At 37.5% G+C, this 26312-nt stretch overlaps 1 protein-coding gene across 1 annotated transcript in view; it reads right to left on the bottom strand.

Moving 5' to 3' along the window:
- HMGA2 (high mobility group AT-hook 2) overlaps positions 1 to 20246 on the bottom strand; it is a 130325-nt gene extending 110079 nt beyond the window's left edge. The window contains exons 1-3 of the mRNA XM_063309237.1: positions 19747 to 20246; positions 17178 to 17264; positions 6116 to 6166 (exon numbers count right to left, since the gene is read on the bottom strand). Of these exons, the coding sequence (XP_063165307.1) occupies positions 6116 to 6166; positions 17178 to 17264; positions 19747 to 19863 (255 nt within the window). The 5' untranslated portion in view covers positions 19864 to 20246. The remainder of the gene's footprint in view (positions 1 to 6115; positions 6167 to 17177; positions 17265 to 19746) is intronic.
- Between the last annotated feature and the right edge of the window lie 6066 nt (positions 20247 to 26312).

Genomic DNA, 26312 nt, shown 5'->3' on the forward strand with positions numbered 1-26312 from the left:
TCTTCAATTTCCTTTGGAAAGCATTATTCATGCCTTCTTCTGGGTTCAACACATCTTTTTCCAAAAGTCATCCAAATAACTCAGTCCATGGTCCCAGAAACCAAATCTTTCCCATCAACATTATTGACATAGCTAGTAATTCACCTGCAGGACTCTGTTCTCCTTATAATCATCTTTCAGGGATTGCAAATAGAGATATAAATGCCACCTAGATTCCCATATTCTCAAACTTCCTTCTTAAGTCTATGGTGATAGAGTTGTATCAACTTTTGGCCGCAGATTAGCAAAGGGGAATAACAGTGCACTTCATAAGTCTTTCTGTTACATTCTTCATCTATGCTCCTTGCAAACAGCACACTTTAGAAGCCAATGGGTGAGGTACGCATATGTTTATTTCTGCTTTTAGCAGCGAGCTGTCAACTTCCAGAACTGTTCTCTTAATCTTCTTGCAGGGCCTATCTGCATGCTATTTGCCTTCAGGGATTCACTGTCCTGTATTATTATTATTACTACTACTACTACTACTGCTATCTTCCTCCTCCTCTTCCTCCTCCCCAGTGCTCAAGAGTCTATTTCTTGGGCTGAAAGTGGATTCTGAATTCTAACAGGACTGAATACCTTCTGCTTGTTCCTGGCTGTCACGCTCATCAACTGAGCTTGCTCCTTTGTTTGATTCTTTTCCTTTTGGACAGTTGTTTCCTCTGTCAGATCCTGTTGTAGTGCTTCAGTTGTTTGATCTGATACAGCTTTATCCTTTCTTGTGAGCTGAAGTGTGGCACTTGCTGCACCAATCCTCTGACTTTATCTTAAGAGAGGAGATCACAGTCACTTTGCAGCATTATCTCTGAGTATACGTATAGCCAGATCTTAACCGCAGTGTATGCAGTCCAGTCAACAACTTCAGCATGAAATCTTTAAAATAAATTTGACAAGAATAAGGTGCATTCAATATGTGGAAATAACTCTGTTGCACCCAATTCTTCTACAAATAGTTTAGCTGCTTCTTTTATTCTGGATTTTTAATGAGCTGATGCATTATATTTTCATTTATATAAGTTCCTAGTAGATGTATGTAAAACCAGCCCCCCAGAATGGATTTTTTCATCAACATGTCACAATACAGGATGAATGAGTTTAAATGAATGCAAAGAAAGTTTCAAAGACATGTTAACACAAAGAAACTTAGTTAAGATTATAAAGGCAAAAATCCCTTTGGTTTGTGTTAGAACTTGAAAGGGGTCCCAGCTCATCTTGATTAAATTAACTGATGTTCCAATCAAACTCCATACTAAGTCTGCAAGTTCTATCTTTCAAATTTGTATAAATTATGTAGCAACAGACACAAACGTCTAGGCTGATACACCAATAATTTTAATGTTTCATTTTGCAGAAACAAACTAGCTGAAATGTCGAAGATTCTGGAATGGACCTGCTCTTAATTTTTATATTTTATCAAGCAGTTGGTCTGCATATGAAATACTGAATTAGAATGTAATCAATGGGGCAAGAAGTAATAACACTACAGCAAATGTACCAACATTTATTAGAGAACAAGTCAGGACTATAATGCTGGGGTGGGGGGGAATGAACTCTTTCCTATAGCATCATTTCCCCAATGACAATTCTCTGCCCAAACTATTGACACAGTTACCCATAGTTGGAAACTGGCTGTCAGTTGAAAGAACCAGAGAGAACCGAGGAACTGGAGGCGGTTTTTCAAGGTATGTCAGTGGAAAGGGCCTTGCTCCCTTTCCTTAGAAATGGGCTGCAGTTTTGAGGTAGAACACATACTTTGCATGCAAGAGGTTCCAGTTTCATGCTCTAACATATTCAGGTACAGCTGAGAAAGACTTTTCATAAACTGCACAACTGCTCCAGTCAACATAGCTGCGCTAGACTGACTTACAGGAGCCTGCTTCATTTGGTCAGCTATAGTACAACTTCCTCTGTTATTATAACATGCAAAACACCTGGCTGCTAGTAGGAGTTGAGAGGGAAGGAGATGAATAGATAAATTAGGCCAGTGGGAGTGGCCTTGCTCTCCATATTGTGTTCCACTATCACAGTACAGAAGGACTGACAACTGAGACAGCTCTTGACCATCCTTCAGGAGACCACCAACAAACAAGCACTGAAATACCACAGCTCTAACAGTCCTATCTTTTAAAGGTGTTATAGATGTTATAGATGTCCATGATACAAGACAGCCAGTCAGTTGCTACACTATTTGTATTATCAAAGAACATTCAAGCAGTATGATAACATATTACATTTGAAAGAAACAAGATTTTTAAAAAAATGACTGGGACCGTCACCCTGAAATGGTAAAGATGCATACAAGATGTATTTTAAAACACACAGAGCTGAGATGTTTCACATTATTTAGTAAGTAATAGTCTGTACAAGGGTGGGCTACAAAAATTAATACTGCTTAGTTGTAAAAACTAGAATATAAGTATTTTTCATGCAGGACATATAGTCTGTGTACCTATTACTTTTAAATGCTTTTAAGATTAAAAAAGAAAAAAGTTTCATTTGGTGAAATAGGAATTAATATGTGCATGCCAATGCTATTCCATGAAAGATATAAAATGAATCTACTCTATAAACACAGTAAATTCTGTAATTTAGTTGTTTAGAGGAAAATAATGAAACCTATCCAAAGCTACAACCTCTTATTTCTAAACATATTCTTCCCACTTTACTTATTTTTCCAGAGAAGAATCTCAAATGTGTTCTCCCTAGAAGGATGATTTTAGCACTATGGAAGAAATATGAAAAAAAAATCCTAATTCAGTTGATCAAGATCAAAGATGAAGAGAAAAGAGTAATAAGGAGAGAAAATAATAATAAATTTTTATTCTAATCAGTTTGGGAAAAGGGTATGTACAAGCAAACCCTTATAATCTTCGTCCTGCTGTTCCCTATCATATATCAGCAATATTGGACAAAAATAAGTTAAGCAGGCTATTCTGATACTGGGAAAGATATGTGATTAGATTGTAACCCAGCCTTAGTTCTTTCTATCAAAATCTAACAGAACTAAATGAGCTGCAGAGATTGAAAATTAACATCTCTGAAAATAACAGTAAGATTTAAAAAGTATTTTTACTACATCCTATGCTGCAGCTGAAGAATCCAAGGGAATAATGAAAAAGTTAGAATGCTAGCTAATCACTGCTGATCATTAATACTAGTATTAACTTTTAAAGCCAGTTTGGTGTAGTGGTTAAGGCATCAGGCTAGAAACCAGGAGACTGTGAGTTCTAGTCCCACCTCAGATACTAAAGCCAACTGGGTGTCCTTGAGCCTGTCACTCTCTCTCAGCCCCAGTAAGGAGGCAATGGCAAACTGCTACTATTAACTTTAACAGCAACTGTCAAAGAAGAGCTTGTAACAAGAAAACATTGTAATACTTTTAATAATTCCAAAGAGCTAATCTACTCAAATACTTATTTAAAAATAATACAACAGCATGATTGTGTAGGGAAATTCTGTATTAAACTGAGTAGTTCATGAAGGATTTCTAAGATTTTTTTTATCTTCTTTTTTTTTTTTTGAAAGCTGGCTATATTATTACAGCAGGCCTTTGGCAAGTACAACTGACACTCGTTCTTCCTTTTCTTGCTCCCCTGCAGGTTTGTTTCTCTGCCATCTTTATTCTTTTGTTTTGTGCTGCTTTGGTGTTTTTGTATTGTTGTTTTTAAATGTTTTCAACAATTTGTAAACTACACAGAGTTGCTGGGAGCCAGGCAGCATATAATAATAATAATTATTATTATACAGAAGAGCTTGGCTGTATCTTTGCATAGCTTGATAAATGCCATCACTTCTCCGTAACTTCTCGGTATGAACCAAAATAACTACAAATAACTACAGGACTCCTACATTATGCTTGTTCCAGAGAGGAACTTCTTCATCTAAGACTGCAACAAACAGTTAAACGTTATTTTGAAAACTAGGCTGTTATCAAACATCACTGTAGGTGTGAGCCTATGCTATGTAAGGATTAAGAAAATGCACTAAGGCCAGGAAAATGCAGATCCCAGTGCCCACTTGGACCTCACTTGGGTGATTTGGGCCAGTCACTACACTACTTTATATGACTGTTGAGGTGAGAATAAAGAGGACAGTCCCATTCCATGTGTGTTATCTTACCTCTAGAACACAAGCACATAGTTTTTTTCAGGCTGAGAGTTGTGCTTCCCCTTTGAGTAACGTGCCAGGGCTGCACTCTGAACAAAAAAAATAGATTGGCTAGGGAAAAACTAGATGAGATTTAGCCTAATTTTAATTAGTTTTATATACACATTTTTAAACGTATGGTAAATATGATCAGTAAGTAAAAAGAGCAATAGCTGAAGTCTTGGCAGAGAGCCTAACGATAACTGGAGTCTACACCTTAACATATACATTCTTACTCCTCCTCCCAGTGATTTGCAACTCTCAGGCTCAACATGGAAGAAAAATCACACCCCTTTGACTATGTGTACCCTCACTGCCTGTCCCACTAACATTTTATCTGGTATCCTAAAGAAATTCAGAGCCATAAGCTCCTCTTCATTCTATGAAAGGGTAAGGGAACAGTGGAGCTGTTACATGCCTGCTGGGATGTTATTTTACACCTACTCACACTGCCTGGACAGAGGCAATAGTTTGTGTTGCAACAGACGGTATCGTGACAGGAAAGGCACTGGCATGGCTGATATGCTCTGGAATCAAGCGCCCACTAAACAAAATTCTGAACCCTACTGATAGGATGCATGTGAGAGAATGAACCTGTACTAAAGCGTATTCCATGCATTTGCTCTATTCCTGCGTTAAAAATTACACAATGATTTCTTCTGCTGTGGAAGACATAGGCCTTGTTTCAGAGACTGGCCTGAAAGCCCAAGTTCACTCTGGTTAAGCCAACCTTTTCTGAGGCAGCCCAAGGAGAATAAATCATATAAATTACTGAGTTGTTTGGTATAAGTTGCTCAGCATTGAGGCAGAGTTGTCCCTGGACATTATGGAAAGAAACAAAAGAGTTTTGTTTATTAACCTTATCTTTGCATACACTGTGTTTGAATTTTATCCTCTTTCATAATCACTTTCCGATGCCTGATAAACCACTCTTTAACCTTTGTAACTGAATTACCCAACGAACTATCTCAGAGTAACCCTTCTTTTTTCTCTTTTTTTAAAAGCAAGAGCTGAGCTTCATTCATGCTGATAAGACTCACACAACTCTTCTCAATAAATAGAAGAAAAGTCTCTGAGCAAACTAGAGTCTAAAGTTAGGAAGCCATGGTCACTCTTCACGAGTCTTCTTTCAACACTTTCATTCAGCAGTGCTTGCAGTTTTCAGAGGCCCAGGCAAAAAGCCATTAGTTAGCTCCCACAGCACACTTTATGGACCTATATTTACACATACACTGACATGCACACAGTCTAGTATCTATTACCACAGACTCATTCCACTACTTGTTCTCTTCTCTGAAGAGGTAACAAGAAATCCAGTCCTTTCCTCCCACTACCAATGCCATAGCCACAGAGATGAGCAACCTTTGGCCAAAGGGCTCCAAGAAAGCAAGGGCATGGTTGATGCAATGTCAGACACAGAACTGCTGCACTCCTTTACTACAAGAAGAGACATCTATCCATTATCATCTTTCCTAATCTGCTCTGCCCAAATGGGTTTGGATTACAGATCCTGGGGTTCCCAGCCAGTATGATTAACAAACTTCTGGTAGATATGATACAACACACCCAGAAGATGCAAAATTGGGCAAGGTTACCCTTCAAATATAGAGAAGGTGTATGCATACAGCCTACCAGGAAGAGAGGAGAGGAATTACTCCAAGCTGTGTGGCTACCACTCTCTCCTCCATTTTAGATTTTGCTGTCTGCAGCATTCTGGGGTCTGCCACCTGCAGGGCCACTAGGCTATGGTATGAATCCTGGCAATTAACTAACTATATCAGTCATTAATGCCAGTTCAGGATCTGCTAGGAGATAAATTAAATAGAAAATGGCAATGAATTCAAACAAATAAAACTGAGATAACCATTTTCATTAATGCCATGTTTTGGGGATGAAATAGTCATACTTTTAAATGTACAGTAGTACTTACCCATTTCCTGGGCCGGCCTCTTGGTCGTTTTTCTCCAGTGGCTTCTGCTTTCTGTAAAAACAAAGATACATGCTATAGATCCAAATTATTTGTAATTACATTATTAGACAATCCTGGGGTTTGGGTAAATAGTGCATACTTCCTGCAACAGTGTTCATTTTATTTATCTACTGATTAGATGGGAGCCACCAAGAAAAAAAATGCTATTATCTATCTTACTCTTTCTCCCCCACCCCCATTCTCTCTCTTTCTCCCTTATGGAGAAATGCTGCACCCATCCTTTCATAAAACAGAATGAAAAGTTCATTGTTTAAGGAAGGAAATGGCTTTTTAAAAAATGATAGACTATTCACTGTGATCTTCATGTGTCTAGACTATTGATAAGAACGTATGGAAAGCAAATCAACATTCTTGACAAAAACTATCTTCGGATGTATCTGTTTAAAGAACTTTTCTTTGTTTGTGGGCCAAAACAAACTCAAAATGTTAGCAATGACTGCTAACATAAAAAAGCTGGGGCTAGAGGAATGTAGGAAGATCAGGAAACATAGACTCTATACATAAATTGAATGCTAGACTATTCAGTGCATACTCAAAAGATACATTTATTTAAAAAGTTATTTTATCCATCTTCATCCTCTCCAATTCTAGACATGTTTTTGGTGCTAAGTATTAAGTATAGTTTACATCACACAAATATAAGAACATAATATGAAATTAAATTCTTTAATGAATTTAATTGAATAAATATATCTTGTATGAGCACCCTATTTTTTCTTTACCTTTGCCAATCCATTTGCAAAACTGGATAAAAAACAATTAAAAATGTTGAATACTTACACCATTTATATCCAACAATATACAGTATACTATTATTCAGAAGGAAATTTCCCTGAATAGGTTAACATATTGTGCAAAACTATATCTATTATTTGTTGAATAAGCCTTATAGCTGGGTTCACATATAACACAATCACATAAGCCATGATTTAACTTCTATACTAGATGGCTTGCTTAGCTGTAATTAAATAAATAACGATTTGCTGGGTTCATATAAATTCTAAGCCAGAAACCAAGTTTTATAAATCACAGTGGTTTGATTGATAATATACCAAAGCAAAAACTAACTAATCACATCATGGCTTAAGGCAATATGTGAAGCCACCTCCTGACTACTATGATAATCCTTAAATGTTCACAGGACTGCAGCCTAAGATTTAAGAAGCACTTCCCTTGCATTACTTTAATAAAATTTACAGCAGCCCTATAAGTTAATATTATTGATACTACAATATTAACTATAGTGTTAAAACGAAGAGGGTAGTAAGATGCAGTTAAGTAACAATGACTTGCATAAGGACATTACACAAATGGTAAAGCAGAATATAAAAGGTCAGTCCACAAAGGAGTAGAAAAGAAACAAGGCAAAGTTCCCAGCATAATCTTAAGCAATCCATAGATGGAGCCATAGGCAGTAGTACCTACATTACAGTACGCTATTCTTAATTTAGGGCTGAGCTGCAAAAAATCTGAACAATCACTAGATGGCAGCAAAGTTAAGCCCTTTTTTACCATTCTGATTTACTATTACCTGCATTATAAGTGAACATTTCAAGTTAGAATATTAAATGTATGATTGTATCGTTATAATTAAATACAGTGTTTGCCATATTTATATTCTTAAATATGAACAACCAGGCAAACCAGGAACTGGCAAAGCTAGCCTCCCATTTTGTATAACCTCCATCTATGTAGCAAAAGATACAGTATGGTAAACCGCATGCCAAAAAAAAAAAAAAACTTAAAAACACCTAAATTTTCAAAACCAAAAGAGTGTATTAGACTTTATATTGTTTTCTCCTTTAGCTACTAAAACCTTCTAAGGCATTCTATAGTTACCTATTTTCTTCTTAGGTGGAAGATTTAAAATTTTATGCCCTTTTCAGCTACGCTTAAAACCAGTTATTACACATCTCACAAACTTAGGCTTTAAGGAAGTCTATGCCTATTTTTCTGTTTTAGTACTTTATCACTCCATTCTATCAGTTCCTTACTTATAATCTTTCTACATGACTATGCCTTGGAAAGGGAATTCTGATACAAGATAGGAAAATATGGCAGCAGTTTTCTACTATTCCTTGACATTATAAATGTAGGTAAATATCTATATCACATTATAGGGAAGAAACATGTGAAAATGTAACATTCACAATATTAGAAGACAAAATATCATTTAAAATGTGCTAAAAAAAACCTTCTGTTCAATCATAAATATCAGTTCATAGTGTAAATGTCATTTTCTTAAGATACCATCTTCAAACAACTCTTTCTGCATAAGGAAATATATCTGTATTAAGAGTTTATCACTTGAAATCCAGTGGATGTTGTCTAAAATATTCCAGTAATCACTCCTCTTTCACTAGGGATCCAATTTTCTAGACATGGTGTCTAGAATCAAGTTAGGCAGAAGATTAATCCTGAAAACATTTTGATGGAACTTCTCAGTTTCTAGTGAAAATCTGAATTATTACCTATTACTCCCTTCTATATAATATGGAAGAATATGTATATGGAAGTTGATATTAAATACATAATGTGATATCACCCTCAAAATTTCAAGGCTATCTTGGAGGACAGTTCCAAAAATCTGAAAGACCAGTAGATGGTAGCGAAGAGAAAGAGAAAACACTGCTCCCATCTAGTTATCAGCTGGATTTTTGCAGCCCAGATTTGATTGCCGATCCTGGACTATCCTAGATTATTCCTGTATATTTCTATGAGAAGCCCTCATTTATATAATATTTTTGTTCTTGTTTTCATTTCTTTTTTATCTTTTTTCCCCAATTTATTTTTTCATTCTGTTTAATTAAAGGCACAACAATCTTTATTATTCCATTCATGTATAAAAATTTGAAATTAGTTATATATGGTTGGTTGGTAAATTCAAACTTTGAATTCTGATATAAATGGCATCTTTCAAACTAATATGCAGTTAACTATTCACCATTTTTCACATTTGATATGTATTCTAAGCTCAAAATAAAAGTTTTAAATCCATTTTGAACACTCCTTCTGGGAGAAATATATACATAATACACACACACACATTTATACAGCAACTTTAAAGAATCACATAAAAGCAGATATGGGCAAACTAAAAGTGACAAGGACATAAGGACAGTCTACACCCATCCATCCATAATTTTAGGTTTTTCAGTCTGAAGAGTCAGTTCAGATAATCACTGCATCCTCTGCATTTTAGTACAATTGGTAACCCCTAAATTACTATTTTCCAGCACTGGTTTGCTTGTACAATCAAGTTAGCGTTGCTGGAGATGTAAGGTGTTGGTTTGTGAGAACAATGTTTATTTTCTGTAAATGCAGAAGTGGTGACCTTACAGGGAAAATCCTGAAATATCTAGACCTTTTAAGTAAAAAAAGAAATAGTCAAACCACTTGGTCTTCCCAGTGAAGAAAAAGTTGTTATTTAATTTCCAGTGAAAAAAATTGCAGAAGGAAACACAAGCAAGACTAGATGCTATGTCAGCCTAAGACTGCTTGTAAAGCCAGGTACCTTTGAGAGAAGAGGAATGTAATGACAAATCTAACAGTGCTACATTGCATTCCATTACTGTGACAAATGCTGATGTTAAAAATCAAATCAGTTGCTTTACATTATGAAGACAGACAGCTAATCCAAGTCTCTCTGATTCACACAAATGGGAAACTAAAATGCTACAACCTCACTTCAGGGCAGCAACTGGATATACTGAATTAATCTACAGTAATTCAATACAGATATTCTCATAAACATCTAAAATATCTAAAGATGTTATTTCAAATCAGAGATAATTCACCTGACCCAACCCCATCTTATATTTTCATGTAAGTTAAAGCAAATTTAACTTACATGACGGTGCATGTGCTTTTAAAAATAAGTAATACATATATTTTCCAGAGTGATAGTTGTATCACTCTTTTGCACAAAAGTCCTGAGAATCTCCTTGAAGAGTCAAAACCAACTTCTCCAAGTATGATGTGTTCATCTATCTTCAGAGATCTTTGGAGCTTCACTCTAGCTAACAATTAAAAAAATGACTGTTATCGTACCATGACTGAAAAATACAATTCTCTAAAGAGAGAGAGAGAATTTGGTCATCCTAGAATGTTTCCCCTAAAATAATCATAACAGCAATTTCCTACCACCGAATAGTGTCTCGGTGAAAAACTCCTTTGATTACAGGATGTAGTTTTCAGATCAGACTTTATTCAGAGGGATAAGAAAGACAATGATATATTCCAGTTCAAAAATACAATAAACCAAGACAAAGATTTCACAACAGAGTTTTAGAATCTTTCCAGCAATCCTATTGGTGTTACTTGACAGTAAGTCCCAATGAGTTCATTGAGCTTTATTCCCAAGTAAGGATAGATACAGCTACAGTCAATACAAATGTTCTTAAGGGTACATTAAGAGGAACAAACATCCAAATAAGTATTCTTTACATATATGTATATTTCTGCAGTCATGGCATTATTACACAGCTCATTTATATAACAGTGTAAATCAACAGAGGATGACTTCAAGCAAAGCAACTAGGCAGGCAAAAGTGTTCAGATTTTTTTCAATTCTCCCTTGAGTATGATCTCAAGGCAAAGATCCTACTTTCATAGGGGAAACCTCAAGCCAACCTCAGAATGCTCCAAACCTCAGAATGCTCCAAACTTCAAACCTCTTTGAACAAAAAACTTACACTACTGCTGCAGAATCATTTTCCCCAACACTGCCAAGCATAAACTGCATAACCTCAAGGGAAAATTTTTACCGTCTCTTATCAAGAATATAGCTTAGGATCAGAGATAAAGAAGCATTTCAGAAAGTGTATGTGGTTAAAGCCCACTGAAGTATCACTGAAGACATTTCACTAGCAAAATATGAAAAAATCCCCTTTTTGATTGCAAGTGTATTAGCACTAGGCCATCAACACTTCTTCAGTCACGTCCAAAGTTCTCTCAAATTTTTAACTGTTACAGTTCCATGAATCACTTTTCAGGTACTAAGAGGTACATCTTCTTCAAAGGTTTAGTCACACATTATAACAGTAACTGTGACACTGTATATCTTTTTTAACTTGCAGGCTGCCTAGAGTCACTTATATAGTGAGATGGGCAGCGTACAAATTTAATAAATAAATACCTGCATACCCAATTCACTGTGTTGTCTATATTATCATCCTGATGAGTTACATCATCACATGTGGCTGAACTAGGTGACGCCTGACTTCACTCAATATGCAACCTACTTTCCCATTCACAGCAGAAAGGAAAGAGGAAAAGAATCTTAATTAGATATACAGTTTATGTTTTTCTTTTGGAAGCAAACAAGATCTGATTGACATCCTTTTAAATGATTCATAATTCTCCTACAAAGATTTAGTCTAAATAATATTTGAGGTGAATCACCTGAGGAAAGAAAATAACTGCCATTTGAGATCCTCTACAACTCTACAACTGTAAACTCAGTAGGATGACATGAAAATATTTTGTATGAGTCACTTCCACAGGCATACCGCCTCAAGCTTCAGAATCATGGTAAGGAAGCATACTGTATTCCATTCCTCCCTATAAAAGTAAAATCTGCCTCTTACTCGTAAGTTACTGAGAAAAGAGCAGGCAACAGAGCACAACAGCACTACCAAAAGACTACCAATCACAGTCAAGCTGGCATGCAGAGAGTGCTGCCTGCACCGATTCATACAAATCAGCATATGCTAAAGTAATCAAATCACTGCTTTAGCAGACATTGTTTGCCTTATATTTATTAGATTACATCTCTGACGACTTTCAATAACTATCACCAGTATGTGAATATAGTTATGAATTATGCACATGCCAAGGTAATCTCATTTCTTGTTTCACCATGTGCCAGACTCTGTAGTCCCACCATTTTCTATTTACCAACATGGTCACAGCTGTGGTGCAAAGTCATTTTTAAGGGCATACTCAAGATTAAGTATTGTTTAGTAAGTAACAGAGGAAGAACTAATATCTTAATAGAACCTCTCGATCAATCCTGGTGGCAGTCTACAACAAGCTGTAAATTACAGGCATTTCTTGGAAGTAAAGGAAACATGCTAACAAACACAGTTCTAGGAAGTACTTTACTATGGGAGAAAAAATCACTGTTCTAAATAAAATGATAGCTGGAGCAGCTAAAACCCTGCATCTTCTTTCACTCTATGTTTGCAAATTTGACCACAAAGGAGGGGATTGGTTTCTTTTCCTGCCCCAAGTATAAATAAATGGCGGTCTACATGCAGATGTGATCTATGCTTGCAAATTAGGCTTCTTCCTCAATGTCTCATTGTGGGTACTGTGGGTGATACTGTCTGAAGAATGGAAAAGACAATAATATGTTCAAGATATTCACACAGTTTAGGCTGTTTATCTTAACAGACCGGTGAATAAAAGGCATGTAGATATTTCAGAGACAATTGATATATATATGTATAATCTCCACATTTCCCATAGCACATTTCATTTTTTGATAGTTAATAAACAACTTATTTTCTAACAAACTACAATATAAGCTAGATTTATATTTTTAAAAGTAGGATGAATTTGATTTGTCATTTCATCTGACATGTACTTAAGTCCCATTAATGTCACAAGAACACACTTCCAAACAATTTGTAACATTATGCCCCAAATGTATATCTTCATTCCAAAAAACATCAACTGTATGTATTTTATCAGGCACAAACACAGAATATGAACTGTAACGCTAAATACCCAGAATAGGAACTATAAGATATCTACCCTTGTTTTAGAAGCTATCCACAGTTTTTCTTTAATATAAAGAAACAATATATTAAACAATTTTCCTCATTTCCAAGTATTTGAAAAATACATACATATATATATTCAAACAACATAAGAATTTGTTCAGTGACAGAAACATCTGAATCGGAACAGTACAAAGTACTTTCCTGTTTCCAATCATGTTTTATCTCTTACTTGATTCCTTTGTGGACTTAAAACTTAAAAAGAACTAATATTGCTACTGTTGTTTTAGAAAGCTCTGTTAATTATATATTCATTTAGTTGTGGGAATAGCCCACTGTTTTTATGGGCTATTCCCTGGAATTTGTGCAGCAGACATGAAACAAACTACTCATTAGGTCCTGCAGCATTTTTATGTATTGTCAAGTTTCACACTACTAATTTCCTAACAAGCTCAATTTGTTTTTAAATACCTCCCGGGCCCAATTTCTAAGTCTACCAGAAGCTGTGTAAGCTTTAAAAAAATGCAGCAAGAAATTTAAGATATACATCATTGAGCATTCCAGGACAATCCCAATAGATTCAATGGAATTTGCTCTAAAATATAACAAAGATCCACATCATTCTCATACATATACATATATAATCTATCTTGCCAACTGTAATATAGATTTTTAATTATGAAGTGTAAGAGTTCACAAGAGAACACCTTATCAATTAATCATGAGAGGCTTCTTTACTTGTCTCTGTGAATCCTAGCAGTATAAATTTATCTTGCATATTGTAAGCATAATACATTCAATTAGTTTACTTTGAGAAAGAAGCCACCTATTATTAACCATAAATTCTGACAACATTCCATTACCTACAGAATCCACTTTTATGATAAAATGATTTTAGCAGTGACAAGCCCTGCTTTCAAATCTAGGTTAGAAATAAACACGTATGTGTTTTAAAATTATTTAATAGCCATATCTCAGACCAATAAAAAGCTTACAGTTACAGATAATAATAATAATAATAATAAAAAAATTCCTAAGTATTCAATATATTATAAAGAATGTACAAGCTGTGTCATTTGATATGCAATGAAATTGCAAAGCAGGTTATAATTCTTACACGTTCAAAAGGACAAAGCACTTCTATAATTGATACATCTTTATGTATTTCAATTACAATTTTTTTCATTAGACTTTACAAGTTTGTGTTTTTATTAGCTGCTTTAACCATGGAAAGGCACAGTATAAATTAATTAAACAATACATATATACAGTTTTTTCCATTAGAGTGAAGAAACTGAATTCATATGTATATTCTTCTATAAAAACAAATCTATTTCCCCAATAGGAATGATTGGGATAGAGAACCATGCATATATCAGATTAATTATCTACATCTCAATATTCTTAGAAATGATGATTCTTCAAACATAGGCAACACCAGTCCTTTTATAAAGTAGACAATTAACTTACATAAAGAAAAACTTAACCGCCGGTATCTACTGTAAATTCAATAATATAATAATAATTATTGTAGAATACTTTTTTGAAGATTTTGGAAAATCTAGATATTTATGAGCAGAATCCATTTACAACTTCTTGCACAAAACTTGTTTCAATTATTAGAAGTTGATAGTAGAGCTGCCTCTTCTATAACTACCATTATATAGCTCCTGTGTTTCAAAGAACCACAGCATCTAGTAGATTGTGTATTTTTAATACAAAACTGATATCATTTGCAGAGTAAAATCATTCTATCCTACAATCAACAATTTTAAGAATAACATCTTAATAATAAAATAATCCTAAAAATGTAAGTTAATTAACATTTATGTCTATGCACAATCCTGAATGTATTTGTTCTGCAACTGAATCCAATAGAATCAATAGTTAGGAACACTCAGAGCTGATTTATTCTCCAAATTTATAAAACTTAAATGCTACTTGCTGAAAACAATGCTAACTGCTTACTATAAAGACTAGAAGGTTTGTGATATGGGGCAAATAGACTCGCTAACTGGGTTCACTTATCATGCTAAGCTATTATTTAAATAACCTGTAGTTTGTTGAACAAGCCATAATATCTGGGTTCACACATAACCCTAAGCCATACACAGTGGTTTAACAAAATCACAGAGACTGATTTCACACATCACACTGAACCAAAACCAAACATATTACATCAGCCTTTCTCAACCTTTTGACCCTGGAGTAACACTCGAAATATTTTTCAGGTGTTGGGGATCCCCTGCATGTTCTGGCTCAAATATAGGCCAGGAGTTACAAAATTATTATATTCGTTACACATGTAGGCCTGTGTATATGCATTAACAGTGTTCTTAAACTAAAAATAAAGAATGAAACTTACCTCTTTAATGTGAAGTGCCTAAATTTGAAATAATTCTTTAAATAAATAGTGATCTCCCAGGGAAGCCCTAGTGACCCCTCATGGAACTCTAGGGTTCCACAGAACCCTGGTTGAGAAAACCTGCCCTACATTATGGCTCAGCAGGATGTGTAAATCTATGTAGTCCAATTTCTGTTTCCATAGTGGCCAGCTAAGGACCTAAGGACAGTCTACAGCAGGACATGAGAACCCTCCAGAAATTATCATACAGTTTCTGATCCTAGAAAAAATATCGACACCTTTGAAATTGGTAGCCATGGATAACTGTGTCCTTAAGTAAATTCAGTCTTTTCCCACCTGGTGCCCTCCATATGTTTTGGAGGACTTGTTCCCAGCCTACAAGACAATGGTCATGAAATTCTGTAAAGGAATACAGAAGGCTGCTCTATTTTTTCTTTAAAGCTATTCACATTAGTGGTCATTGCCACCTCTTGTTATAGGAAATGTCACTGGTTAACCTTTACCTGTCTTATTGATTATGACTTCTAGCATTATGAGACCTACCAACTTCCTTGAGACCATGTTTGATTTTATATACCCGTATCATATCACCTTACCTGTCCTTTTTTTAAATTTAAAGTTTCAGATTTGTAATTTTTCTCATTAAGAAAGTTGTTCATGGTCCCTTGATCATTTTTGTTGTGTTTATCTGCACCCTTTCTACAATTTTCTTTTTAAAAGTAGGTATGTCACTGAAATATCTTTGGCATTTTAAATTCCATTTGCAAAAATGGGAGTGGGGGAAGGGGGGCAGAGGAAAGGTAGAAGGAATAAAGTAAGGTTTTCTGCACTGAAACTCTATGGAGCTAAATTAAAGACAGACTGTCAGCCTCTAAATTTTAAAAAAAATCATTTATCATAAGTTGCTATGGTAATTCATAGTATGAACACTATCAATAGTAACAAAACTGGTGTGCACATACAAAAAAAGTTTTTAAAACATTTTAAAAGTTTTTAACTACTGAAATACCAATATATAACAATAACAGAGCATTTCCACTTCTGATATAATATTTGTAAATTAAAACCACTGATGTTAGTGACTAGTCTGCCAAAACACAATTCATGACATTTCAAAATTACTTACAATTGATTAAGGTCAGCAGTATTCTGATAAAGAAATTGTTAATGGCATATCATTATAGCTTGCAAAAAAAAGGGGGGTTTTGGGATCTGTTAAGTTAAAAAAAAATCATCTGGGAACAAATTGGATTACTTCAATGAACAATTCATGCATCCTTCCCTTGACAATATTCCGAATGCAACAATTGTTCAAAATGTGGTGTTTCTTCCCCCAAAATACACTTCCTAACTGCAAGCAACATAGGACAGCCTGGCATTCAACCCTAATGTCTGATGGTACATGTGCATGTGTGTGAACACACATATATTCTGATGTCCATCAATATATTATTGATTTTATACTTAGCTAAAGTATATTTAACAAGACATCAGCATAACACTTTGTTTAGATGTAATATGAAGCAGCTTGCAGAATTTGAACACTTACTGTTAGATACTAACAGTGGTAGACACTTATTTTACAGTAGTGAACACAGATTTCTTCTATAGTACAATCCTGAATTCAGAAATTAACCATATGTAGAAGTTATAAAGTGGGGTGAGGAATTGCTCTTCATATGCCCAAGATCCTCTTCCAACATTCCTGCCTGAAATATTATTAAAATGGCCCAAACCAGGCACAGTTCAAAGTTAAATGTGAAACTGTTTAGACCAGTGTTTCTCAACCTGGGCAACTTTAAGATGTGTGGACTTCAATTCCCAGAATTCCCCAGCAAGGTTGAGAAACACTGGTTTAGACAATAGCTAAGAAGGTAATGAAAGCAAATATTTTGTTCTGGACTAATCTCACCTTCTGAGCTGCTTTCGACGGACTCTTGTTTTTGCTTCCTTTAGGCCTTCCTCTTGGTCTTTTGGGAGATGGCTCTCCTGTCGGTTCCTAAAAACAGAAAACACACTATTGTCCCAAGAAACTCAACACAAATCTAAATGCAAACAACATAACCTAAAGTGCACACACACGTTATATCAATGAGTAACTCATTGAAATAAATGAAAGAAAACATTAAACATGGGGAATAACAGTATGTATTGATCTGCATTAATGAAAACTTTTCTTCATTGCAACTTGAGTTCCATGGCAAAACAATGAAAAAGCATGTCTGATATTATAGTCGAGATACATTTTTCCCAACCAAATATATTTAATAAGAAAAATGTTTGTCATTCTAATCAGCAGGGGCTTTTTGCACTCACCTGATAATTGTTCATTAAATATACATTTGTAATCACTTGAGACTGGGATTCCAACCTTAAAGAACCTTTAAGGCACCATTTTTTCTCTTGTTATGAAAGTTACGAAAGCGAGCTTTGCTTTGTTCTGTAGTTTACAATCCACTTCCATTTGTCTAGCTTAATGGAATCTATATATTGTACAGTATGTGGGGGCTCTGCATGTTCTGGCCTGATGAGAAAACAATTTAGATTTTATTCATGGCTGAGATTCAGATGATAAAAGACCAGTTTTTGTTCAGATATTTCCCCCAATGGTTTCTGTCTGATAGTAAACAGAGGACTTGTTTAAATGTATAGGATTCCAGTTTTCAGAATTCAAATGTTTATTCAATGAATCATACGAACCAAAAGAAAAAACAAACCACATCCACTTTCAAATATCAAACATTTCATTTGGATTACAGAATTCGACTAATTAAGTGCAGTTGTGAATGGATCTTAAAACTGTAGTGCATTCTTTAGGTTGCAAAAGAAATCGTCTGTAATCCTATACACACTTACCTGGGACTAAAACCCAGCGTTCAGTGGAGCTTACTTCTGAGCAGGCATGCATGGGATTTCACTGCACTACAACTGACATAGTATATTTCCAAAACAAAACAAAACAAAACAAAACCCCTTAACAGCAATACTGTTCAGCATTGATTGGGAGAGAAGCACAATTTTTTCCTGAGTATTTCATAAAATATTCCATTTTCAAACAAGATTTTTCCACCACCACACACTTTTCAAAATGAACTGGTACTGGCAAAGATGGGAAATCTTGCTAGCATTGGGGGAGGGGCACTGAAATCATGAAAGTTTAACAAAGGTAACACAGGGAATGTGTGTGTCTGTTTATACTGTCCTTTCCCAAATATATTTACTGCTTTATGGTTGGGGACATGGAGAGAAAAGTAGGGTAAGTGTGAGGTCCTAGCTAATGATCACCCAATGCCCTCTCAAACTTAAGAGGATCCCCACTTTGAGGTATTTTACATTTCAGGTTTCAGATCAGTTTGCCGACCATCTGATTTGCTCTAAAGGAAGTGGTTTGATGCTAATGAATGAAGTTCTTTTTTTATGCCCGCGGAAGTCAGCTTTAAACGCACTTAGCGGGCAACTCCTATTGCTGATAGCTGCCTCGGAGGAAATGGAAACCAATCCAAACAACAACAGAAAAAGTTCTCCATGCGGCTATGCGGCGCTACAACGGCAACCTTAATTGGTTGCATCCGCAGAGAATCTCTCTCTCTCTCCCCCCACATGACTTGAAGGGAGTACTGTAGGAAAACCCGGGTATCCCCGCAGCCTGTTTACTTTGCCAAATGCGAGACAGTAGTTACGGATTTCACCTCGTGGAAAAAAAGGGAATGCCCAGGACTCGAATATCCCGCGAGCACTACAGCCCTGGGCTTAGCGCTTAGTGCTCGCACAGCCCTAAACCTAGAAGACCCTTACCGCACAGAGCAACCAGTTTCCTGAAGGGGAGGCGGGACGGGGGACCAGACTAAGCCTCAAGGAAGTCAAACAACCCTACAAAACGCAGCCAACGATGGCTCCCCCTTTGTATCGTACAATTGGGGAGTCTGTTTGCCCCCTCCCTCGGCCCCGATGGGAGGGGAACGGAGGGTGAGGTCGGATGGGACCAGAGGCGGCGGCAGCCTCTGCGAGACCAGCCACAAGACACATGGCACAAAGATTGAGACGTAGCGAAGACAGCCAGACTCTCATTCTTCCTTTCAATCCATTCACATACTCAGATTTAAACTCTGCTCGAAACCAGCCGGCGAGCGCTGGTTGGTGGAACCGGAGCCGCTCAGAGTAAAACCACACAATAAAGGCCAAGATAAGTTTTCGCCTGTTAAAAAGAAACAAACGCGCGCGCTCGCGCGCTCGCCCATTTCTCCCTTTCTTTCACGCGCGCACACACACACACTCCACTCCCTCCCCTTGCCAATGGGATTTGCAGCTCCGACCCTCTTCTTTACTGTTGCTAGCGAGCAAGGGAACCCACGTCGCCGCCACACCACCACTTCTTGCATCTACAAACACACGCCGCCAATGCCAGGAGCTCGCAGGGCACGTGCACGCCCGATTCCCACTTATCTCTGCTCGGTTCTAGGCTAGGTCGAGCGAGTACTGACTTGCGGCTGCTTCCTGGGTCTCCCTCGTCCCCTCTTCGGCGGTTCGGCGGTGGCAGGTTGTTCCTTGGCAGCCGCGGAAGTCGAAGGCTGCCCGGCTCCGTCACCTCGTGTGCTCATCGTGACTCCTCGCTGCCTTTCAGCCTCTCGGCAGTCTCTCAGCTCGCCCCCGCTCGCTCTCTGCGAGGCACCTTGAAAAAACGGGAGGATTCGAAGGCGACCCCGTTCGCTCGCAACCCCGGCAGCAGCAGCAGCACCACTACCACTACCCCACCACCACCACCACGCCGGACGTCCTGGTGCTGCCAAAAGGAGAGGAGAAAGGGAGGAGGAGGAGGAGAAGGAGAGGAGGAGGGAGATGATGGTGGCGGCGGCGGCGGCGGCAGTAGCGGGGCTGGTGAGGTTGGTGCTGGCGGTGGCGGCTGCAGGAGGCGGCGGCGGGGGAAATCTCCCCTTTTTACAATTTAGCGCCGGGATGGAAATGCAGGAAGACCGAGAGCTGACTTTTTTGTTTTGAGCAAAAGTGGAGAGGGGGAAGGAGATAGAAGCGCTTGAAATGGTAGGAGAGACTGGAACGGTGGGTGGGTGGGTGCGTGGGTGGGCGGGCCGGCGGGAACGTTCCTCTTACGAGCGCAGAGCAAGTGGGGGCTCCGCAGCCTTCGGTGCGTTCGGCGGCAACCCGAGTTAGAGAAGGCACTCGGGAAAGTGTATAACCCAGCGCGCCTTTCGGCTGGGCTGAAATCGGATCGTGCACATTGTGAGCGAAAGAGATCACACGGACACAAGAAAGAGAAAGAGGGAGAAAGAGAAAGGCTCCGAGAGGTTTATGCGTTTGCCTCCATAATGATCTGACGAGAGAGAACAGCCGGCTGGGGATGGAAATGCTAGGAGATGCCTGTCCACGATAAGTAACGTGCGTTTTAAAAAAATCAAGTCTTTTGCCAAGGGTGGGAAAAGAAAACAGGAGGCACAAGAGGGGAGGGGGAGGCCACCATGAGGAGAAAGAGGAGGAGGCAAAACCAAAGAAAGGGGGAAAACAATCGAGCGCTGGACCTGGACCCAAGGAAACACCAAAGACAGCAATCACACCTCAGAGAATGTGCCCATCCGAGGTGGTACCTGCCCAGTGGTGGTACTGCTCCAACATCCAAGCATAAAATAGCTGAATTGCTTGGACTGAGCCAAAGAAATCAGGTTTTCTCATGGAGATGGCTTTTCTAGATCCCCCCCCCCACAAATTGCTACCAGGATAATTTTTCTTGGGGGAAATACTTAACTTTACTGAAACAAAGTACGGTATATACTTCGAGAAAAACAATTTGAATGTGAAATAATTCTTTAACAGGTAGAATGTGACGTGTCATTTGAATACATGCCACCATCTTTTCTTTACCCTTATTTAATTTCTTTAATCCATTTTTTCCTCTAAGGATGGCATTCAGTTGTATTTATCTAGTACTTGTTTTTTCACTGAAAGCATCAAAAACAAGCAGCAAAAATGGTAGAATAGGTTCAAATCTGCAAAAATCACATACAAGTACTCTGTTTTGTGGCCTCCCTGGCCAGTAATGTGGTAATAGCAGAAGCCACAATAGCAACATTCCCTTTGATTTAAAAAAGCAACTATATATCCACTTAGTTCCCTCGCCTGCCTGTCTGTTTCCTTGTCAATAAGTTACCTCTCCTGCTTGCATTTTTGTTGTTCTCCCACTTTTTAGCACGTCCTTTTTCAATCCAGGCCTTGAGTTATCATCTTTAGTTTTCATAGATTTCTACTTTCAACCACATCTTCTGTATTCTGATCAGTTCTCCAAGATTCCTACCTCAAAAGAGTAATAGACTGTTGCCGTGGGTCAAAGGTCTTTTGGGACACCTGTCTAGTCCCCTCCATGCTGTTCCATTCTCTGTAATCTGCCATATTAGAACCAGGGCAGTCCAGCCTCCATGATGAAATAATTGAACAGAATACACCTTCCTATTTCTCGTTTCATACTATTCAGCTTGAGATGTGGCAGAATGAGGTATGAAAGGAGAGGCAGACGAACTAACTAGAGAAGTCCAGGCAGTGTCAGACCCTCTACATTTCTGTGGCAGCACCGTGACAGATGGATATTTTCCCTACGGTATGGTGATTTGCTGAAAAGTGAGAGAAGCAAAGCCAGAAGGGAAATCCAGGACACCACCATTCAGCAGTGGCTCAGAAAAGACCCATTGGAGGGTAAGATTGGCAGCAGGCACAGCAAAATGTATGTTGGCACTGTTTTGTGCCAACTTAAGAATAGCACTTTAACTCAGCAGTGGGGGAAAATGCTTGTTGTTGTTCAGTGACTTCCAACTCTTTGTGACCCAAATGACACCTTTTTACCAGGATTGTCCATCAGTAACAACTTCTTTGAATTCTTGTAAACCCATACTTGTGTCATCCGTGACAGTATCTAGCAACCTTGTCCTCTTTTGCCTTTGATTTAATCCTGGTTTCCCCCCCCCCTTTTTTTTTTTAGTATTGAGTAACACCCTGGCTTTCGCACTCTCTTCTTTCAACATCAACAAAAGTTTCCTTAAGTCTTCCTTCTTTCCTCCATTAAAGTGGTATCAACATATCTGAGGTTGTTCATGTTTCTCCCAGTCTGATATTTCTTATGTTAGATGTTATGTCAAACAAATAAGGTAACATTATACAACCTTGGCACAATCCTTTCTCAATTTTGAACCATTTAGTTGTTCCATATCCCATTCTGTTGCATCCTGATCATCATACGAATTCTTCAATAGGCAGCTGAGATGACCAAATAATCCATTTTTGAAGAGCTAGTCACAGTTTGTTATAGGCTACTTACTTGAAAGACTTAATATAATCAATTAAACAAAAATAGATACCTTTTTGGAATTCCCCTGCCATTTCCATTGTCCATCAGATGTTAGTGATGTAATCTCCTGTGCCTCTGCCTCTTCTCAATCCAGCTTGTATCTCTGGCAGTTCTTATTCCATATATTTTTAAATCTGGATTGCAAAATTTTGAGCAGTATCTTACTAGTATGTGAAATAAGTGCAATTGTTCAGTAGTCTGAGCTTTGTTTACTACAGCCCTCTTTTAGTATTGGAATATAAGTTGATCTTTTCCTGTTGTGTTTTCCATATGTGATCTACAGACCACAAGTTGTACATTAACTGCATCATCTTGCAAGGGTTTGAACTGTTTGGCTGCTATGTTAACAATTCCTGCAGCTCTGTTATTAGCAACTTTTTTTTACTAATAATTAAAAATACTTGCTAACAGAATTTCTTTCTTGCAACAAACTGATATTCTAACGGCACTAGAATACCATTTTTATATAGGTAGAAGATTCTGATGAGGAACAGTTTCTTTATGACTTATGTAAAAATAGCCCCACTCCCTGCAAAAAATTATAGTTTTGTTTGTTTGTTTGCTTTCAAGTCGGTCTTGGCTCCTGGTAATTGCCTGGACAAGTCCATGCAGTTTTCTTGATAACATTTGCAGAAGTAGTTTGCTATTGCCTTCTTCTTAGGGATGAGAGAGAGTGGCTATCTCAAAGTCACCCACCTGGCTTCATGCCTAAGGCAGAACTAGAACTCATAGTCTCCCAAATTGTAGCCCAATGCCTTTAACCACTATAAGGAACTGGCTCTCAGTATCTGAATTTACACTACATTGTGTAGGGATCATTGTCTCAACTATGGTTCCATCTCCCACAAAAGCTTTTATACTATTTTGTTACTACATATAGATCCTAATATTCCTGTGGAAACTTAAAGCCTTTTATGTAGGCTCTACAGTCTCTTGTTATTTGTATAACAGAGTATGAATTGTATTAAACCCATATTTAGTTTGAATATGATGCAGTCTTAACATTTTAGTCAATTATCTCACACCACAGAAACAAATATATTAAGAAATAAAAAAGCTCTTTCCACACTAGCGATTTAGATCATCTTTTAGCATCACTGAACCATCACTCTAGTGATACAGAGGCTGTGAAATCACCTTTTCAATACAAATGAAAAGGGGTGTGGAGTTCTAGTGTGTAGATGACAGATCAGTTTAAAATAAACCATGCCTACTAAATCTATTCTCCTTTGGCATCCATAGAGATATACTCCAGTAATGCCAGCTTTTCACACCAAATAGAAAAAGTTCTATGCTTTCACCATTGTGACTTTTGTCTATTTAGTCTATAAGTGAGGAATAAAAATAAAGTATCATCTCATGTAGTGTTCCCTTGATGCCCTAAATGCAGCTGGCAGAGGATAGATTGGCCCCTAAATACGCTTCACAGAAAAAGAACTTACAGTATTCTTAGGAAATTATGTGCTATTTGGATTAAATAATTAGATAAAGCAGATTCCAAAGAGGAACATGAATTAGTTAGAGGAAGGAAAGAAACTGATGTAAAAAATAATTTGATTTTCATTGATGTCATCATATTAAAAACAAATTTATCCCCCTTTCTAATAATTTACATCGGCAGTGCCTACAGTGGGAGAGTTTTAGGACCAAAACAGTAATAACCAGATACAGTAACTGGGTCTTTGGTGCTGTCAGTGATGCTATTAGTGCTGCCTATGTATAAAAAAGATAGGAACAATCCAGGTGATTTTTACTATTGGTACATTATTCTTTCTTGCTGAACCAAATCAGTCCCTTAGTTTACAAGGGAGCTGAGAACAATCAGGTAGTGAGATGATCGCTGAGTGCAAATGGAGAAATTCTTAAGACACATCAGATCAAGCACAGATTAAATCCCAATTGAAGTCCTTCTCCATGGTGTTGGCTTGTCTGCCTTCATATAGCCACACAAAGCAGGCCAACATTGTTTCTTCTATATGGTAATATATCTCAATCACCCAGATGCAGCAAGAAGGAAGTCAGAGCAATTGGTGGCTCACTATGAGCAGCATACATAATTCTTTGCAGATAAAATAATCAAATCCACTTCAGTTGGACTTCAGTGTTGGGGTCTGTTTATAGGAATGTAACCTCATCAGCTGCTTGTCCTCTTATTTTGTTAGTTTGTTTTTTCCCAGCTTGTTGACCCAAAGTATGTGGACAGGTGTGGAAAAATGAGAGCTACTATCTGCTTGTTTGCCACTCTTTACTTCTGGATGATTATCAGTCAGGAAGGAATTGACCCCATGGTTAAAGCAGTTGATAGGGCTTTCTTGCTTCTTGTAAATGCCTAAAAGAAGCAGTTAAAAGGCATGTATTGAAGAAACTTTCCCTTAGCTTGCAAAGTCTGTGCAATTCTAAACCAGACTTAAACATTAGGTTTCTGAAAAGAGTGAAGGTGCACCAGACACATCTGAATGATATTGATTATCTGGGTCCATTTGAAACAGGCGTTCTGCTGTGATATGATGCTAACTTTAATTAACTACACCACAGACTAGATGGGGTAGAGTATGGTCCTACTTGTTCTCTTGGACATCTCAGTTGCCTACGGCAATGTCTGGATCATGTGGTGGGATTAGACTTGGTACATTGGTTTGAAATGGGTACTGGTCCTTGTTGGGCCATATCCAGAAGGTGATGCTGGGGGACTCTGACACCTAGATCTACAAGGTTTCATCTTGTCCCCCCATGCTGTTCAACATCTACATGAAATTATTCAGGAAATGTCATGCAATGTAAAATGCCACTGGCATGATGATGATATTTACTAGTTCATCCAGTCCCAAAGAAGCTATCAGTATTCTAGCATGCTGTCTAAATTTGATAATTACCTGAAATTATATCTAGACAAGATGGTGTTTTTTATAAACAGGAAGATAGATCCAAGAATTGAGGCCTAACCCATTTTAGATCAATTACAGTCACCCTGAAAAAGTAGAGCCACCATCTGGGAATGTTCTTAGATCATCAACTGTCACTGGATTAAAACATGCTAGATATGGCATTTGCACAATTATGACCAATAGCCAGTTTCAACTCTTCCTGCACTTGTAAAATATGGTGGCAGTTGTCCATGTCTTAGTTACTTCCTATCTTGAATACTCCATTGTTAGCTACATGGGGCTATTTTTGAAAAGCATCTGGTGCAAAATGCAGTAGCTAGGCCACTAACTAATGCAAATTATTTTTTTTAAAAAACAGTTCTTAGTTTTAATCAATTCTAGTATTAACATTGTACCTTCTTAGTTATTTTTAAATGAAAACATAGACTGCCTTGAGTATACAAGTGAACAGAAAGATGGGTTATAAAAAGGAAGGAAGGAAGGAAGGAATTCTGAACAGGTTATCCAAGTTGAGAGTGAGAGACACAGCATAACCGCCCAGAGTCCCCCTGTTTGGGGGGAAATGGGAGGTGATAGAAATTTGGATAATAAATAAAAAAATAAATTCTGGTACTTCTATTTTGGAACCATTGATATTATAGATATTTTTCAAACTATGATGTCTACTGTGGCCACAGCATCAACAGATGTTGACAGCCTCAAAAGACTCCAGCCCATAAAAAGGTAAAGGCTCTTTCATATTCGACTTGACTGCTGGTGACTACACAGACATCTCTATATAGTGTTCTTGGAAGTGATTCAACATTGCCTTCTGCCC

This window comes from Candoia aspera, chromosome 7, assembly GCF_035149785.1.
Source record: "Candoia aspera isolate rCanAsp1 chromosome 7, rCanAsp1.hap2, whole genome shotgun sequence".
Taxonomy (NCBI): domain Eukaryota; kingdom Metazoa; phylum Chordata; class Lepidosauria; order Squamata; family Boidae; genus Candoia; species Candoia aspera.